The sequence below is a fragment of the Aristolochia californica genome, unplaced genomic scaffold, assembly GCF_029961685.1.
Source record: "Aristolochia californica isolate CCGP_79_NKW_82.1479 unplaced genomic scaffold, dmAriCali1.0.hap1 SCAF_9, whole genome shotgun sequence".
In the NCBI taxonomy this organism is placed as follows: Eukaryota; Viridiplantae; Streptophyta; class Magnoliopsida; order Piperales; family Aristolochiaceae; genus Aristolochia; species Aristolochia californica.
The window spans coordinates 26,163,580-26,181,551 of NW_027182290.1; the positions used below are offsets into that span (position 1 = coordinate 26,163,580).

At 41.4% G+C, this 17,972-nt stretch overlaps 1 protein-coding gene, 1 non-coding gene and 1 pseudogene across 2 annotated transcripts; 2 read left to right on the plus strand and 1 right to left on the minus strand.

Annotated features, from left to right (window-relative positions):
• Window positions 1-600: 600 nt before the first annotated feature.
• Window positions 601-707, minus strand: LOC137942256 (small nucleolar RNA R71). Its single transcript, XR_011110502.1, has one exon. It is a non-coding gene; the product is annotated as a small nucleolar RNA R71 (small nucleolar RNA).
• Window positions 708-3,117: 2,410 nt separating this feature from the next.
• Window positions 3,118-12,641, plus strand: LOC137940693 (uncharacterized; the record flags this gene model as incomplete). The annotated part of the gene is made up of 6 exons (XM_068785833.1): window positions 3,118-3,367; window positions 3,932-3,993; window positions 4,372-4,941; window positions 11,602-11,803; window positions 12,052-12,365; window positions 12,489-12,641. Coding segments are annotated over 6 exons (1,551 nt in total), but the record flags the coding sequence as incomplete, so codon positions are not given.
• Window positions 12,642-12,704: 63 nt separating this feature from the next.
• On the plus strand, window positions 12,705-13,845 carry LOC137940694 (uncharacterized; annotated as a pseudogene).
• Window positions 13,846-17,972: the final 4,127 nt, after the last annotated feature.

Below are 17,972 nucleotides of genomic sequence, written 5' to 3' on the forward strand. Positions count from 1 at the left end.
ATGAAATTATTTTTATTTCTTCTAGTTAGTTCATATTTTTAGTAGCGAGTTTGTTAGCTTAATTTGATAGTTTATTTTGTTTCTTTTTGTGTTTTTATGCACGGGCGCCGCTCCCTAGGTGGACCATTAGCTCCCTTTGTTGAAGAGGTAGAACATATTTGTAGGAAAACACCCGAAGTCAAGTTAGGAGCTACCATGGCCAATCAGGGCGAACCATTACAGTTACCTGCAACAGGTGACCGTAGAGCCCTGAGGGATTATTCTATCCCATCCCACTTCACATCACCTTCTTGCATTATATTGCCACCCACTACTGCCGCCAGTTATGAGTTGAAACCGGGTGTGATCCAACTCCTCCCTACATTCTATGGGTTGGATAAGGAGGACCCATATTACCACATCAAGGAATTCTTAGATATTTGTGCAACTTTTAAATTCCAGAATTTCTCAGATGACTCTATCCGGTTAAGACTTTTTCCATTTTCACTTAAGGATAAGGCCAAGTCTTGGCTTAATTCCTTGGAGGTGGGCAGCATTACTTCATGGGACACGTTAGTCACAAAATTTTTGTCCAAGTACTTTCCCATTCAGAGAACTACAGCCCTCAGGAGAGAAATCTCCAACTTTATGCAGCAGGAGGGTGAACACTTTTATGAGGCTTGGGAGAAATGGAAGGATTTGATTCGTAGGTGTCCGCATCATGGGTTTAAGAAATGGCATTTAGTGCAATACTTTTATCAAGGTCTTACACCCCAGGTTAGATCCATGGTAGACGCAACGAGTGGTGGGAGTTTGATGGGTAAGAGTGCTAGTGAGGCGTGGGACTTCTTTGAAACGTTGAGTGATCAATCTCAGCAATGGGGTTCGTCATTTAATGTTGATAGGAGATCCCACGAAACCAAAAGAGGGGGTCTCTACGAGGTTAGTGAAACACCTATGCTCATGGCCAAGATTGAGGGGTTGACTAGAAAAATTGATGCCCTTATGGTGTCCAAGAGTTCACCTGCTCCTAACCCATCTACTGTCTGTGCCATATGCTCTGGTTCATCTCATCCCACACAAATGTGTCCATCTAGTTCATCCTACCCAGAGCTCATTGAGGACTTGAATGCAGTCCAGAATTTTCATAGACCAAACCGGAACGATCCTTTTTCAGAAACATATAATCCGGGTTGGGCTAGGCACCCAAATTTCTCATGGTCCAAGGGCTCACAGGTTGGGGGTCCTCCAGGGTTTACTCAACCCCAAGCTCCGCGCCCACACTTCACCCAACAACCATTGATTCCACAAAAACCTTCACTAGAGGATACACTTCAATTATTCATGCAGAATACACAGTCCTCCATTGCCAAACTTGAAATGCAAGTGAGTCAGTTGGCCAGCCACATGAGTGAACAAGCACAAAATAGACTCCCGAGTCAAACCATTCCTAACCCCAAAATCACACATGAGAGTGAGTTGAGTTCCAAACCCCACCATGAGCAAGCAAAAGCCATAACCACCCTTAGGAGTGGTCGTGAGTTGAACAATGGGGTAGGGACCACTAAGTCTAAGGAGTCAAAGGATGACAATGGGGACACATCATTGAGTGACGAACCTCCAAGTTCTCCACCAACAACCAAGCAGATCCCTAACCAAGTCCCACTAGCTCCTAATCCGCAGAGGTTATCGGGCCCACCTAGGAAAGGAGATAGCATGCATGAAACGTTGGAACTGTTTAGTAAGGTTCACATTAACATTCCACTTCTTGATGCTATTGGGCAAGTCCCTGCCTATGCCCGATTTTTGAAAGACCTTTGTACACAGAAGAGAAAACAACATGTTAACAAAAAGGTCTTTCTTACTGAGAATGTAAGCTCAATTCTGAAGCACAACACTCCTCCTAAAGTTAAAGATCCTGGATGTCCCACAATTTCATGTGTCATTGGTGAACATACCATCCAGAGAGCTCTTCTTGACTTAGGAGCAAGTGTGAATTTGCTTCCTTTCTTTGTGTACCAGCAATTAGGTTTGGGGGAATTGAAGCCTACCCCCATCACACTTCAACTAGCTGACCGTTCTGTCAAGATACCACGAGGAATAGTTGAAGATGTTTTGATAAAAGTGGACAAATTTTTGTTCCCGGTTGATTTCATTGTTCTTGATACAGAACCAGTATTCAATGTGACCAACCAAATTCCTGTCATCCTAGGACGTCCCTTCTTAGCCACATCTAATGCTATCATTCATTGTAAAAGTGGTGAGTTGGAGTTGTCTTTTGGAAATTTTAAGGTCTCATTGAATGTATTTAATGCCGGGCACCACCCACTTGAGTCTGATGATCTGAGTCCTGCATTTAATATAGAAACTGTTATGCTTGATAACGAATCCACTCTTGAATCTTTTGAGTCTTGCATAACATCTTTAGACATGGACTATTTTGATGAGGAAACATATTTCCGAGAGGTTAATTCTTTACTCAATTCTGTACCTCTGTTGGAGGAAGCTTATGAGGTTATCACAACTGATCATCCACAGGATCTTCCTCTTGACTTAGACAAACCTCTCGAAACTTCCAAGCTAGATCTTAAGCCACTTCCTCCCACGTTGAAGTATGCGTTCTTGGGACCCATGAACTCATTACCAGTCATTATTTCCTCTGATTTGAGTATTGAGCAGGAGGAACAATTGACTGAAGTTTTACAAGCACACAGAGAGGCATTGGGGTGGACTCTTGATGCCTTAAAAGGGATTAGCCCCTCCATATACATGCATCGTATTCATTTGGAGGAGGGGACTAAAGCCTCACGTGAGATGCAACGTAGGTTAAATCCCCATATGCTGGAGGTTGTGAGAGAAGAAGTCATTCGGTTGCTTGTGACAGGAATCATTTACCCTATTTTCGATAGCACCTGGGTGAGTCCAATTCAAGTTGTCCCTAAGAAAGGGGGGATAACAATAATGAAAAATGAGAGTGGTGAATTGATTCCCACAAGAACTACCACCAAGTGGCGTGTCTGCATTGACTATAGAAAACTTAATTCTGTCACTAGGAAGGATCACTTCCCACTACCTTTCATTGATCAGGTACTAGAGCGATTGGCCGGCCACAATTTTTATTGCTTCTTAGATGGATACTCCGGCTACAATCAAATTCCCATTGCTCCAGAAGACCAGGAAAAGACCACATTCACGTGTCCGTTTGGCACCTATGCTTACAGACGCATGCCTTTTGGTTTATGCAATGCACCCGCCACTTTCCAACGGTGCATGATGAGTATTTTTTCTGACATGATTGGTGAATTTTTAGAGGTCTTTATGGATGACTTTTCTGTGTTTGGCTCTAGTTTTGATACATGTCTGTACAATCTTTCACTCGTATTGTCCCGTTGCATTAAGTCCAATTTAGTCTTGAATTGGGAGAAATGCCACTTCATGGTGAAAGAAGGAATTGTGTTAGGACATGTAGTGTCTGAGAGGGGTGTAGAAGTGGACAAAGCCAAGGTTGACCTAATTACCAATCTGTCACCACCTACTTCTGTGAAGGGAGTGCGTTCTTTCCTTGGCCATGCTGGGTTCTATAGGCGTTTCATTAAAGACTTTAGCAAAATTTCTCGTCCTTTGACGAATTTACTTGCTCAAGATGTTGCTTTTGCCTTTGATGATGCCTGTATTCATGCTTTTGAGACACTGAAGAAATGTTTGTCCACTGCACCCACTGTCCAACCCCCTATTTGGTCTTTGCCTTTTGAGTTGATGTGTGATGCCTCTGACTATGCATTGGGGGCTGTTTTGGGGCAAAAGACAGATAAAATGCCCTGTGTCATTCAATATGCTAGCCGAACTCTTCATGATGCTCAATTGAATTATACTACCACTGAGAAGGAGTTGCTAGCTGTTGTGTTTGCCTTGAACAAATTCAGATCATATCTGTTAGGGTCAAAGGTTATAGTGTTCACTGATCATTCTTCTTTGAAGTATTTATTATCCATCAAGGACACTAAACCTCGCTTGATTAGATGGATCTTGCAATTGCAAGAATTTGACCTTGAGATTCGAGATAAGAAGGGTTGTGAGAATGTTGTTGCTGATCATCTATCTAGGATATGTGTAGTACCTCAGGAAGGATTCCTTCCTTTAAATGATTCCTTCCCTGATGAACAACTTCTCCAAGTATCCCAGTTACCTTGGTTTGCTGATATAGTCAACTATCATGTAACTCATAAGATTCCTGATTATTGGAGTAAACAAGATAGATTGAAATTCTTTTCCCAAGTCAAACATTTTTTTTGGGATGACGCTTATTTGTTCAAGGTGTGTTCTGACCAAGTCATTAGGCGTTGTGTACATGAGCAAGACTTTGCCAACATTCTTGAATTTTGTCATTCCCACGCATGTGGTGGACATTTTGGTGCTAGAAAGACTGCGGCTAAAGTCTTGCAATGTGGTTTCTATTGGCCTTCATTATTTAGAGATGCCCATGAGTTTTGTCAGGTGTGTGATAAATGCCAACGAACTGGTTGTTTGTCTAGGATGAACATGATGCCTCTTAACCCCATTCTTATTGTTGAATTGTTTGATGTGTGGGGTATTGACTTCATGGGTCCTTTTCCTGTCTCGTTCGGCTATCAATACATCCTTGTTGCTGTTGAATATGTCTCTAAATGGATTGAAGCTATATCATGTAAGACAAACGATCACAAAGTGGTGGTTAAGTTTTTAAAAGAAAATATCTTTAATCGATTTGGTACCCCGAGAGCAATCATCAGTGATGGGGGATCTCATTTTTGTAACAGAGCATTTGAGGCCTTATTGAAGAAATATTCCATCACTCATCGGGTGTCCACTCCATACCACCCGCAAACTTGTGGTCAAGTGGAAATCTCTAATAGAGAGATCAAACGGATTTTGGAGAAGACGGTTCGCTTTGATAGGAAAGATTGGTCCACTCGATTGGACGATGCCTTATGGGCCTATCGAACCGCTTATAAGACTCCTATTGGGATGTCTCCATTTCACCTAGTATTCGGCAAAGCATGTCATCTACCTGTTGGGCTTGAGCATAGAGCTTATTGGGCCATTAAGGCTTTAAATTTTGATTTAACTCAAGCGGGTGAGGAGAGAAAGTTGCAATTGAATGAGTTGGAAGAGATACGTCATGATGCTTATGAGAATGCCAAACTGTATAAGGAGCGAACAAAGCTTTTACATGATAAAACTATTTTTCGCAAGTCTTTTACTGTTGGGCAGAATGTTTTACTTTATAACTCACGATTGCATTTGTTTCCAGGGAAGCTAAGATCCAGGTGGTCCGGTCCATTTGAAGTTACACAGGTGTTTCCTCATGGCGCTATTGAGATCCGCAATCACGGAGACGGGTCGATCTTCAAAGTTAACGGTCAGAGGCTCAAACCGTATCTTGAGAATGTCCCCACACCAGAGGAGGTGATGGTGATTTTCTTGGAGGAACCTGTCATTTCATCTTGAATGCGTCAGAGTCTTGCTTACGACTATAAACTTAGCACATTGTGGGCAATCCCCACGTTTCTATCCCTTTGTACATTACAGTTTTATTTTTATTTTTATTTTTATTTTATTTTTTTGGTTTATTCATACTCTCTTACCGGCTGAGAGCATAAATGGTTCCGATAGTCCATGACCGGACTTTTGGTCCCTAGTTTGAGAGGTCTGTACTCAAACAACCGTTCTGGGATTGACCAGTTCGATCTTGAAGTATTGAATGAAAACCTTATGGTGAGTAACTTAAGGACTTGTGTTCAGCGCGTGATTCCTGCTGCCTTCAGTGGCCAGTCACACGGAGATTTTTTCAAAGTGTGATGTGGGATAGCGGTTTCATCTACGGATGATTACCTACGGGTACGGCTGATACGAGTAAACCTTCTTCGAGGGAGACTATGTATCATTCCTGGGGGTCTTTATTATTATTATTATTATTTTTTTTTTTAGTCGTTATAGTGTTTTAACTTTTCCCCATTGAGGACAATGTCAGGTTTAGGTTTGGGGGGGGGGGAACGACTCTTTTATGTCTTAGCAATAATTTTCGTTTGATTTTTGTTCGTGGTTTTCAAATTACTCCTCTTAGTATGTGGTTAACATTAGTAGAGTTAAAATAAGTTGCTCAAATGTTTTTCAAAAATTTTCGTAAATTTGTGTAGAATATGCCTATTAGAAATCCGATATCATTTGTTGTGATTCATGAGAATTCAGTGGGATAGCTTCCTATTGCATTAGACTTGGAACTTAGTTGCAAAAGAGAACATGTAAATCTAGTGTTGATCTATGTTAGTCTGAATAGTCTTGTATGCCTGTTTGAACTCATACCTCAGTAAAATTCCTTGTTGTAATGTATAAATGCAAATGGAAATGCTCTTGCTTGCAAAAGACAGATAACTTCAGAAACAGCCTGGGCAAACCCAGGGACATGCACCGGAACAGTGGGTTACTTAAAAATAAGTGCATGTGCAGTGAAGACGAATACAAAATGGTGGTAATACCAAAAGTATTCAGTGAAGAAAACAAAAAAAAAAAAACAAAAATTATGCTGGTAATAGCAAAAGTGCGCTGGTAATAGCGAAAAATGGTTTTAAATCTGGAAGCAATGAGTTTCCTTAACTTTGATGATGAATTGTAATTTGAAAGAAGTTACAAGTCAAGATTGAAATTGGTATATTTCTTTGGTGAGATTGTAAGACAACAGGCTTACTTTACTATTTTCTCTTAATTGTGAGGTGACCAGAATTTTATTGTTATTTGCTGCCTCTTTGTTCTGTTGAAGTAATAGCTTATGGGTCACATTGGTTCAGGTGGAGTAACAATGAGTGTATTTGGATTGATAATAGGCTATCTTTTACACAGGTTTTAATATTTCGCAAGATCTCATATGAATTTCAGATATTTTACGATACTAAGTGTTAGTCATATGCTAATGAGGAGTAAATTTTCTTCAGTTTTTTTTTTCTTTTTATATTATTGATTTAGATGAATTTTGTGGGTAAATTCCATGCAAACCCTCACGAGACATAACTCGTCCACTACCGCAGAGTAGGGGTTTAACGGCTTGTTGCATACGCTAAATGCAATCGTGCTCCCTACGAAAGTGGCATTTTGTTTTCCTAGGCTTAATTTTGGTTCGATTGTTGTTTTGCTAGGGACTAGCAAAGATTTAGGTTTGGGGGTGTGATAAATGCCATATTTTGACATGAGAACTAGGTTAATTATAATAGAATAACCTTTATAATTGTATTATAGGTAGTTACTTATCGGTTTTCAAATGAAATGAGCATTTATTGAATTTGGCATTAATCACTGTCGATATTGCATATTTCTCTCTCCTGAATTATATTTCATTATTTTTTAGTCTTATTTCTTCCTGAAATGCTTTTTATAGATTCAATTATGGAATTTCAGGAGAATTTGGGTGGAGAAGAAGATATTTACCAAAATGCCCTTAGTGAAATGGAGGTAATTTCTAGGGCAAATCGTTTTAAAATAAGAAAATCATATTTAAAGAAGAGGAAGGGCGTGAAGAGGTGAGAGCGTAAAGAGAAGAGGAGTAGAGACCAAAAGGGAGGACTTTGACCGGAAACAGGGGAGGACCCGAGAGGAATTCCCCCACCGTTGTTCGCCGGCCAAGACCTTTCGCCGGCCAAGACCTTTCGCCACCGTCGTCCACCGTCGTCCACCACCATCAGGCAACCGAGAACAGACTCGAGGAGAGCTCGATGAGAATCCTTCGATATTGAAGTGACCATGGTTTTTATAGAGAAGCCCTCTTCCTAGAGCTCCTTTCAGATATCGTAGTATCCTTTCAAGTGCTTGCCAATGACTAAGTTGTGGCTTGTGCATGTATTGACTTATCACATTTACTGCATATGATATATTCAGCCTTGTTACACACAGGAAAATAAGTCTTCCACTAGTCTTTGATAATTCTCAATATCTGCATCTTCTCCAATGCCTCCACATAATTTTGTCTTTGAGTCCATAGGAGTGTCTACTATTTTACATCCCATCATTCCTCTCTCGTCTAGTATATCATGGGCATAGTTCCTTTTGGACAACACAATCCCATGTCTAGATTATAATAATTTAATACCCAAAAAATATTTTAGTCCAAGATCCTTTGTCTTGAATTCAGCACATATTTTTTCCTTTGTTTTCTGAATTCCCTCGGAATCACTTCCAGTCAAAATGATTTCATCAACATATACAACCAGAATAACCTTACCTCTCTGTGTGTTTTTAATAAATATTGAGTGATCTCTAAAGCATCTGTAAAAGCCAGCCCGTATGAGAGCTTGACTAAATTTCTCAAACCATGCCCGAGGGGACTACTTGAGACCATACAAAGATTTTTTTAGTCAACATATTGTGTTATGGTCCTGGGTTAAGTACCTATGTCTTACGCTCCTGACATGCTGGTCTTTTGGGTAGTATTGGCTAGGTGCTTAACATTTGGTATCAGAGCTAGTGCTACATCGCAGGTTCAATTCCCGTGTGCTGCAAGTGGCGTGTGGAGGTGTGTAGCCTTGGGCAGAGGGGGCGACCTAGCGGAAGGGGCGACCAGAGTGTGTTCCGCACCATGGGCCATCGCTATAAGTGGAAGGGGCGACCTGAGTGCGTTCCCGCACCTTAGGGCCGTCGCTAGAGTGGGCCATCATCAGGAGTGGGCCATTTCCAATGTAGGCCGTCGTGGGCATCGGCCTCGCAACGGTGGGTGTGATGTTATGGTCCTGGGTTAAGTACCTATGTCTTACGCTCCTGATAGGCCGGTCTTTTGGGTAGTATTGGCTAGGTGCTTAACATATTGACTCTCCCTCAACCACATACCCAGGTGGTTGTTGCATATTAATTCCTTCTTTAATATCCCCATTCAGAAATGCATTTTCACATCAAGTTGAAATATTGGCCATGATAAATTGGCCGCCAGATATAATAATATATGTACCGAGTTCATTTTTGCCACTGGAGAGAAGATTTCTTCATAATCAATTCCATAACACTGCGTATAACCTTTGGCAACCAATTAAGCCTTTGTTATGGTCCTGGATCTGACACATGGATTCGTAAGGAGGACAAAGATACAGATGAAAATCAAGCCAAAGGGAAGCTTGAAAACCCTAGGTTAATTAAGGAGAATGCACACCCCTGAGCTCATTGAGGAGAACTCAAAACCTTTGTTTACTCTCAATCAATGCTTCCCTTTCTCATTACTCTTACCCCTTAAATAAGGTTCACCCTAACAAGGTTTAAGATAAAATATTACAAAAATACCCCTATAAATAAAATATTCCAAAAATACCCCTATGGCCTATTAATTCTTTAACAGACAAAAAATAAAGTAAATTAAAGAAAAAAATTAAAATAATAATGTTATTGCATGGATAATAGTACAACCCCTGGGAGAAAGAGTTTGTCCTCAAGCTCGAAGGTAGGGTCTGCTTGCCCGTGCTAACGTCTCCACCTGTTCTCAAGTATCAACTACGTATCTGTCTCAACCTTCTGGACTACAAAACTGGAGCATCCAACCAGAGAAGCAAAATTTTTTTTTTTTTTTTGTCAGCATCACTTGGTGTAGCGTATCCCAATACAGATACGCAACCTAATAATAAGTTGTACTATCACCTACGCCAAACTGGTAACTTTTGCTTCAACATTAACAACCTTTGTGGGATCTACCCCAACGGTTGCCTCATTGGCAAAATGCAGCATGTACCTGGTAACCTCAGTCTTTGGACCTAGTCCATGTTCAGGAAATTTCCCAACATTCTCGACGAAAGTACCATGGCTGTAAGCATTGAGCATACATCGGTAAGTGACCTCATCTAGTCCAACGTCATGAGGTTCCATTGCACCAAATAGTTCTAGGGATACTGTTATGGTCCTGGGTTAAGTAGCTATGTCTTCCGCTCCTAACAGGCCTGTCTTTTTGTTATGAACACAATAACATTATTATTTTATTGTTTTTCTTTAATTTACTTTATTTTATTTCAGTTTAGGCCACAGGGGTATTTTTGGAATATTTTATATTAAACCCTAACAGGGTGAACCCTATTTAAGGGGTAAGAGTAATGAGAAGAGAAGCATTGAAGTATTAAGAATTAGGTTAAATCTAGCATAAAGAGGCTTGAGATCACCTTCTAAATCTCGAGGTTAGGGTTTTCCCCAAAAACCCACATATTCTCTCATCTTCCATTGATCTTCGTCTTTCCCAGATTTTCCTACTATCCCTATAGTAATGCATGGAAGACCCGTAACCCGTGGCAGATCCCAGATCCTCCCAAAGAATCCTTGTGTCAGATCCGGGATCGTAACAACTGGTATCAGAGCGGGAACACAATGGGTTATGTATCCCAAAAATTGCACGAGGTACAAGATCGCATGGAAAAGGTACACGTTTCAATGGAAAAGATAAGTGTTTTGGTGGAAAAATTATGCAAAGAATTAGGAGAAGCACGAGCATTGTAAGAAATTTTCATGGAATGTTGGACAAGGAAGCCACAGGTTGCCACAGAAAAGGTCACAAGACCTGAAATTTCCGAGCAAGAGGTAAGCAATGAAGGAAAAGCAATAGAAAAATTGAAAATTTCATCCCATTTACCAGCCGAAGTCCCTGCGGGGGCAACCTCAACTTTGGACAGGTGGAAAGGCCAGGCTTCAGAAAAATTCAAGATTTCCACGCAAGGAAATCCAAAGCCGAACAACAACGATGAAGAGTTAGGTAAATCTGAAGGGTTTTTTGCCAAAATCTCCTTCGTACAGGCTGATTTTGGTTCAACCTTACAAATCCCCTTCTCACGGTTAGCAGCAAATTTTTCCGCACAACAGACAGAAGCATTCCAATCTAACTCGGTCATGGTGAATCATTTAGGTTATCCCTCCTCTGTCTCCAAAAATCTACAAGCACCGGTAGAAACAAGAGTCCACCGAAAAAAGAGGAAGCGCCATCGGAAACAAATCTGATGGGCTTTGGCTTCCGGATTCTCATTCTCAGCCTCAACCTCGCCCTCGGATGTCCAGCGGGGAACCATCTCCAACGAAATTTGGGGTAAGCTTCTGAATCGTCATCTATTTTTAGGTCAAATCAGTGGTTCCATGCGGTTGAAGGGCCTCCAGGAGGCTGAGCAGCAGCAACGCTGCTCGAAAATTGTGGACAAAAGTTTTTTGTCCTCTGTTGCAGAGCAACAATGCTTAATTGGTGGAATTAGGGTTTGTGTGTATGAATTTCGCCATGTAATTTTTCTGGGGATGCCGAAATTCAGAGAAATTTTTTTAGGGGGACATCAACACTTGCACCTCTTCAGTTTTATTTTAGCGAAGAAGCTGCTGAAAATTTTATGGAGACTGCTGAATATTTTGGGCGGGACTGCTAAAAATTTTGCCGTTGAATATTTTGGTTTCTACTCGGTATATTTGGTTGCTGATTATGTTGAAGTTATCAGCAAACACAACAATGACAAGCAGTATGTAGGGGAGTCTACCGTTGATGGAGCCTTTGCAATCTCAGAGGACACATGTAATGAACCATTAGGTAGTGGTACCTAGATCAGATTACATCTTAGGGATGAAGCTAGTGAATCTTTGGAACAACACAAATTGAAGGAATTGGTTCAAAGATACTCTGAAGTCATCAACTTCCCCATCTATCTATGGGAAAGCAAGGAGGTTGAGTCAGTAGTTTCAGCAGAGGATGATGAATCAAATGAAGAGGTTATTGATGAAGAGTACCAAAATTTTTACCATTCTATTGCAAAGGACTTTGGTGATGAAAAGCCAATGGCTGGGAGTCACTTCACTGCTGAAGGTGAATTTGATGAGATTCTTCCAACATATTTAAGATTTTTGACGGGTCTTGTTGACTCTGACACCTTGCCACTCAATGTGTCTCGGGTAAGGCTTCAACAACTCAGCAGTACAGTATAGGGAACAGTTGTTCTTATATTTCAACCTGCAGAGGAACAAGGAATAGGAGCTTGGAAAATGATCAAAGAAGAGGTGTTGGAAAATGTAAAGGCTATTTTTGGCATTCACTTGGGTTTAACTATCCCATAGGGGTAGTGGCTTTAAAAACTGGCGAATTCTTGGCTGGCTGTAGACACTTCCAAGCAAAGATTAGTGGAAATGGAGGCTATGCATCTATTCCACAATCTTCGATTGACCCTGTTTTGGTAGCATCATCTTCAGTAATAAGCTTACAACCACTTGTCTCAAGGGGGGCAGATCCTCTAGAGTCACAGGTGGTTTCAGTGTTCCACATCAATGGAGGTAGTGCTTACACTATCATTCCTGATTCAGTACCAGTTGGCAGCACTTTCAGGGCATTTCAGAAAAAGAGCTTCTATGCATTAACACAAAGAATTCAAGAGGTAATCACTAGGCAGGCAGTTGTGCACCGATGCACGAAAGGTTGTCATTATGCACTGCAAGTGAGACGACAAAAATTGGACTCATCTTTTACCTCTCCTTTTCAATTGTTGTCCATGACTCAGTTGCCTGCTGGAAATGTAATTTCTGGAGTATGTTGGAGGGAGCTGAATGCCATTGGTAATGGGATCAACGAAGTTGTTCCTCTTCTGTTTGATAAATGGCTTAAATATCATAGAAGGTGTGTGTTAATAGACATTCTGTTGGGTTTCCTGTAATTGGTCACTCGACTAAGCCTTCTAGCGTTGCAACTGCTACACAGTTTCTCCTTCTCAGTGAGGATGGGATCTCTTGTTTTGAAGTTTGCAGTCTACTGCTCTGACCATGTCATACTCTTCAGGCAAGAGAGTTATTTTTCTTACCTATGTGGAGTAAGGGAACCTGACTTTTATGGGGCAATAAACATTGCTTCTAGAAAATCCATCCTCTTTGCTCCCAGGTTGTTTGATGATTATGCTGTTTGGCTGGGAGAAATAAAGCCGTTATCATACTTCAAGCAAAGATACATAGTGAACATTGTTTACTACTCTGATTAGATGGTGAAGGTGCTTTATGATCACTACCAAGGATTGGGAAAGCCATTCTTGTTTCTCTTGTATGGGCTTAATACTGATAGCAACAAATTTTGCAAACATGCAGAGCTTGAGGAAATGGAGAAGTTTGAAACAGACCGTAGTACATTGCATCCTATCTTGGCTGAATGCCGTATAATTAACTCGGGAAAGTAGATTGAACTCATACAATATGGTAATGATATAAGTTTGGAGGCTCATATTGAGGTTATGCGCAAAGCAAAAGTGGGCATAAAAGACTATCAGTTGGAGAGCATGTTTCTCCATCCTGTGTACATTGTATGGAGGTTGTAGATATTGTTCATACACATGCATATGTGCTACTGGTGAAAGTAGCTTTGTTCTTCATTCTGGGCATGTTGCTGCTTCAAATGACAAGATCTTACACGATGGTGAAATGGCACTTCTAGATATGGGAGCTGAATACCATTTTTATGGTTCTGACATAACTTGTTCTTTTCCTGTGAATGGTAAATTTACGAGTGATCAACATCTTATCTATAATGCAGCCATTAAGGCCCATAATGACGTTGTCTCTACAATGAGACCAGGAGTGAGCTGTATGGACATGCACAAGCTAACAGAGAAAGTGATTCTCGGGTCATTGGTGGCTGGTGGCTTAATTAATGGTGATGTTGATGATATGATGGCTGAGAGATTGGGTGCTATTTTCATGCTTCATGGTCTTGGGCACTTCCTTGGGATTGCTACTCTTGATCCGAGGGGCTATGCTAAGGATTTGGAGAGGCCAAAAGAACCGGGGTTGAGTGCTTTGCGGACTGCTAGAAAACTTGAAGAGGGAATGGTCTCCAGTGCTGATATGAAGGAAGGGTATGCTGAGCTTGCATGACGTAGTGGTTGGAATGATCCAGACATGCTTGAGGTAGGAAATGGAGGTATGACCAATGATGAATACATCACACACTTCAGTTTATGGGCTATCTCTAAGCACCTCTCCTAATCGGATGTGACGTGCGGAATGCCACCAAGGAAACCTTGAAAATTATTGGCATTAAGGAAGTGGTAGCAGTGAACCAAGATCATCTTGGTGTTCAAGCTAAGAAGGTTCGCATGGAGGGAGATCTTGCGATATGGGCTGGACCACTCTCCAACTATAGGACAATTGTGCTCTTAGTCAATCGTCGCCCTAGGCATTTTGAAATTACTACCACCTGGATGTTTTAGTTTTTTAGTTCAGAGGGCTGCCATAGATACTGCGGTTGACACTTGAGAAAGGACGAAGACATCGGCACGGGCACGCAGACCTAACTTCGAGCTTGAGGACAAGCTTGTTCTTCTAGGGCGGGTGTAATGTTATGAACACAATAACATTATTATTTTATTTTTTCTTTAATTTAATTTATTTTATTTCAGTTTAGACCACATGGGTATTTTTGGAATATTTTATTTGTAGGGGTATTTTTGGAATGATTTATTTATAGAGGTATTTTTGTAATATTTTATATTAAACCCTAACAAGGTGAACCCTATTTAAGGGGTAAGAGTAATGAGAAGAGAAACATTGAAGTATTAAGAATTAGGTTAAATCTAGCGTAAAGAGGCTTGAGATCACTTTCTTGATCTCGAGGTTAGGGTTTTCCTCAAAAACCCACGGATTCTCTCATCCTCCATTGATCTTCGTCTTCCCCATGTCTTCCTACTATCCCTACGGCAATGCATGGAAGACCCATAACCCATGGCAGATCCCAGATCTTTCCAAAGAATCCTTGTGTCAGATCCGGGATTGTAACACTTTTGGGTAGTATGGGCTAGGTGCATAACATTTGGTATTAGAGCGGACTCCCACGTCGTGAGTACGAATCCCGGAGGGAGCAACCTAGAGGCCAGATTAAAATTACTGGTAGGCCATAGGAACTTAACCTGGGTCCAGCCAGTGTCGCTAGAGTTGGCCGTCGCTAGAGTAGGTCGTCACTAGAGTGGGCCGTCGTGGTCGTCGGCTCGCAAAGGTGGGGTGTGATGTTATGGTCATGGGTTAAGTACTTATGTCTTCCGCTCCTGACAGGCCGGTCTTTTGGGTAGTATTAGCTAGGTGCATAACATTTGGTATCAGAGCAGATGCTACGTCCCGACTTCAAGTCCCCGCGTATGCAGGTGAACTGCACGCCCCTAGCAGGGTGCGGTAAGGGAGTATGGGCTCCTAATCTGGTCCCCATTGCTGTGTTAAGGCCACTGTGGTCGTCGGCTCTGGAGGGTGAGGTGTACTGTTATGGTCATGGGGTTAAGTACCTATGCCTTCCGCTCCTAACGTGCCAGCACCTAGCCAATACTACCCAAAAGACCGGCCTGTTAGAAGCGGAAGGCATAAGTACTTAACCCCAGGACCATAACATCACACCCCACCTTCGCGAGCCGACGACCACGACATCCCACTCTAGTGATGGCCTACTCTAGGATGGCCCACTCTAGCGACACTGGCCGAACCCGGGTTAAGTTCCTACGGCCTACCAGTAATTTTAATCTGGCCTCTAGGTCGCCCCCTCCGGGATTCAAACTCGCGATGGGGGAGCCCGCTCTGATACCAAATGTTAAGCACCAAGCCAATACTACCCAAAAGACCGGCCTATTAGGAGCGGAAGACATAGGTACTTAACCCAGGACCATAACAAATACTGTGCATAACCCATGTGCTGCAGAAGTAGCAACTTCCTGTATGAATCCCTTACGATCCATTATGATGGATTCATTAACATGAATGAGGCTTAACTTAATAAAATCGTGCCCAAAGCTCCCATACCTGATGAAGTGTACACAAACAGCAACAGACTTCTGTTGTTGAGGTCTTTGCTGCAACCACAGACGAAAATGGTGTAGGCTTGTGTTGGTAGTAGTTTGTGGGGTGACCACGGAAGACTCTCTAATATCACAATCTGCCAATTGTGTGCTGTTTGCAGCAACCTTGTACTGAAGCTCACCAGATATCGTGTCCCCACCCCTTGACTCCTTGTTGTATTCATGTAGAATAGTATCCAAAACTGAAGCACCTATATGCTGTCCAGGCGCCTAGAATTTAAATTTTTTCCCTTCAACAGTCATAAAAATGATACTCCACAGTAGATTCTCCACCATTTCTAGAAAAACCAAACTCCTAAGCCTAAAAATCATCGAATGCAGCAGTGGTTGCTGGCTGTCTAGCAACAAACTTTTCTGCATTGCCACAGCAGCACTATGTCCTTGGCTGTCTAGTAGCAATGTGTTCTACACTGGGACAACAACATTGTGTCCTTGGCTGTCTAGAAGCAATGTATGCTGGACTGCCACAACAACATTGTTTGCTTGGCTGGCTGACAGCACTGGTTTCAGCAGTGCCATTGGTGGCAGCACTGGTTGCTGCTGTGCCACAACAGCAGCACATAACAATTTGCGGAAGAACACAAGTGCTGCAAAACCAGCAGCTTCCTCCTATCTCCTCTCCCGAATCCTTCCATCTAAGTCAGAAGCTCCAACATCTGCATCTTGTAGGAGTCCTTTACATACAACCTCTATCAAAATTTCATATGTAGCAACAGAGGCAAGAACATTAATTTTCTCTAATGAATCAAATAGCCTAAATGCTTGCACCAGAAATCCCGCATGACACAAACCATTAAGCACTGCATTAGCGGTTCTAATAATAACACCAAGTAGTATTTCTTCAATCAACTCGATGTATGGGGAATTTTAGCATTGAAGCTAAATTATTATTTTGACAACTCATAAGTGACTCAATAACAATCTTCTATATCAGGGAACTCTTATCCCTCAAAACAAAATTCCAATAATCTGATCCTGGACTGGTCTTGATAAACAGAATTTCCAAACGGACAAACTTGTTTTGATAGCTCCTTCTAGATAGAGAGGCATGAATATCCATAATATAATAAGATGCAATCATTCACATATTCATCCTTGAATCATCTTCTAAATTCGGAAACCAGTAACATAAAATGAAAAAAAAAAAGTTTGAACACTTATGTCTCGGCTTGTGTTCTTCCTTAATAAAAGAGCCTTCATTGAGTGGTGTTGATCATCACTTCTCTAGAGCATTCATTTGACGAGGGATCCTAAATATAATGCTCTAATACCATGTTGAATTTAGGATCCCTTTTCCATAATTCCAAGCAAGAGAAAGAAGAAAGAAAAAGAAGAAAAGGGAAGAAGAGCTCTCTGGTAGAGAGAAGAAAAAATAAAAGAGCAAAGAGAGGTTGCGCCAAGCAAAGAAAGACAGGGAGAAAGTAACTCGAGAATGAGATGTGTAACTTGATGAATTCCAAATTACAACTCCTCTATTTATAGTAGAGGAGGAGCTAGAGTCCTTATACAATTAGCCTTTCAATCCTATTTACATTCCAACTCTAACTCTCTAAGATAAGTCTATCCAAACTAATCTAATAGAAAACTAATATGAGTTGAACTAGGACTATTTCTTCATTCACGTGAATATACGGGAGAAGGCCAGCTCGTGGCCTTATCCTTGTGGGTCCCTCATGATCTTCCAGCTCATCTTGATATGGTTGACAGCTCATGAGATATTTGTGGGTCCCACTTGATCTACAAGTCTTCTAACTCAATTTAGCTTGTGCTTCTTAATTCCTTAACTCGTGTTTGCTTGGGTGAGGACTCTTTTTGGTTTCTCACATCCTCATGGCGGGTCCCACCAGCTCGATCACCATGGTGGGGCCCACATCGTAACAGGGTGGTACAATAGTTAGTTAGGCCTCTAAGTTGAAGAAGATAGTTGCTCTTTCCACTATTGAGGCAAAATATGTCTTTGCGACCGAAGATAACAAAAGATGGTATAGATGCAGTCTTTCTGGGAAGAATTAGGTTTCAAGCATGAGAAGAATGTATTGTATTGTGAAAGTCAAAGTGTTATTCATTTAGCAAAGAATCTTGTTATCATGCCAGAACAAAGCACTTACAGATGTGTTATCACTTCATTAGATCGGCAATTGAAGATGGAGTACTAGAACTTGAGAA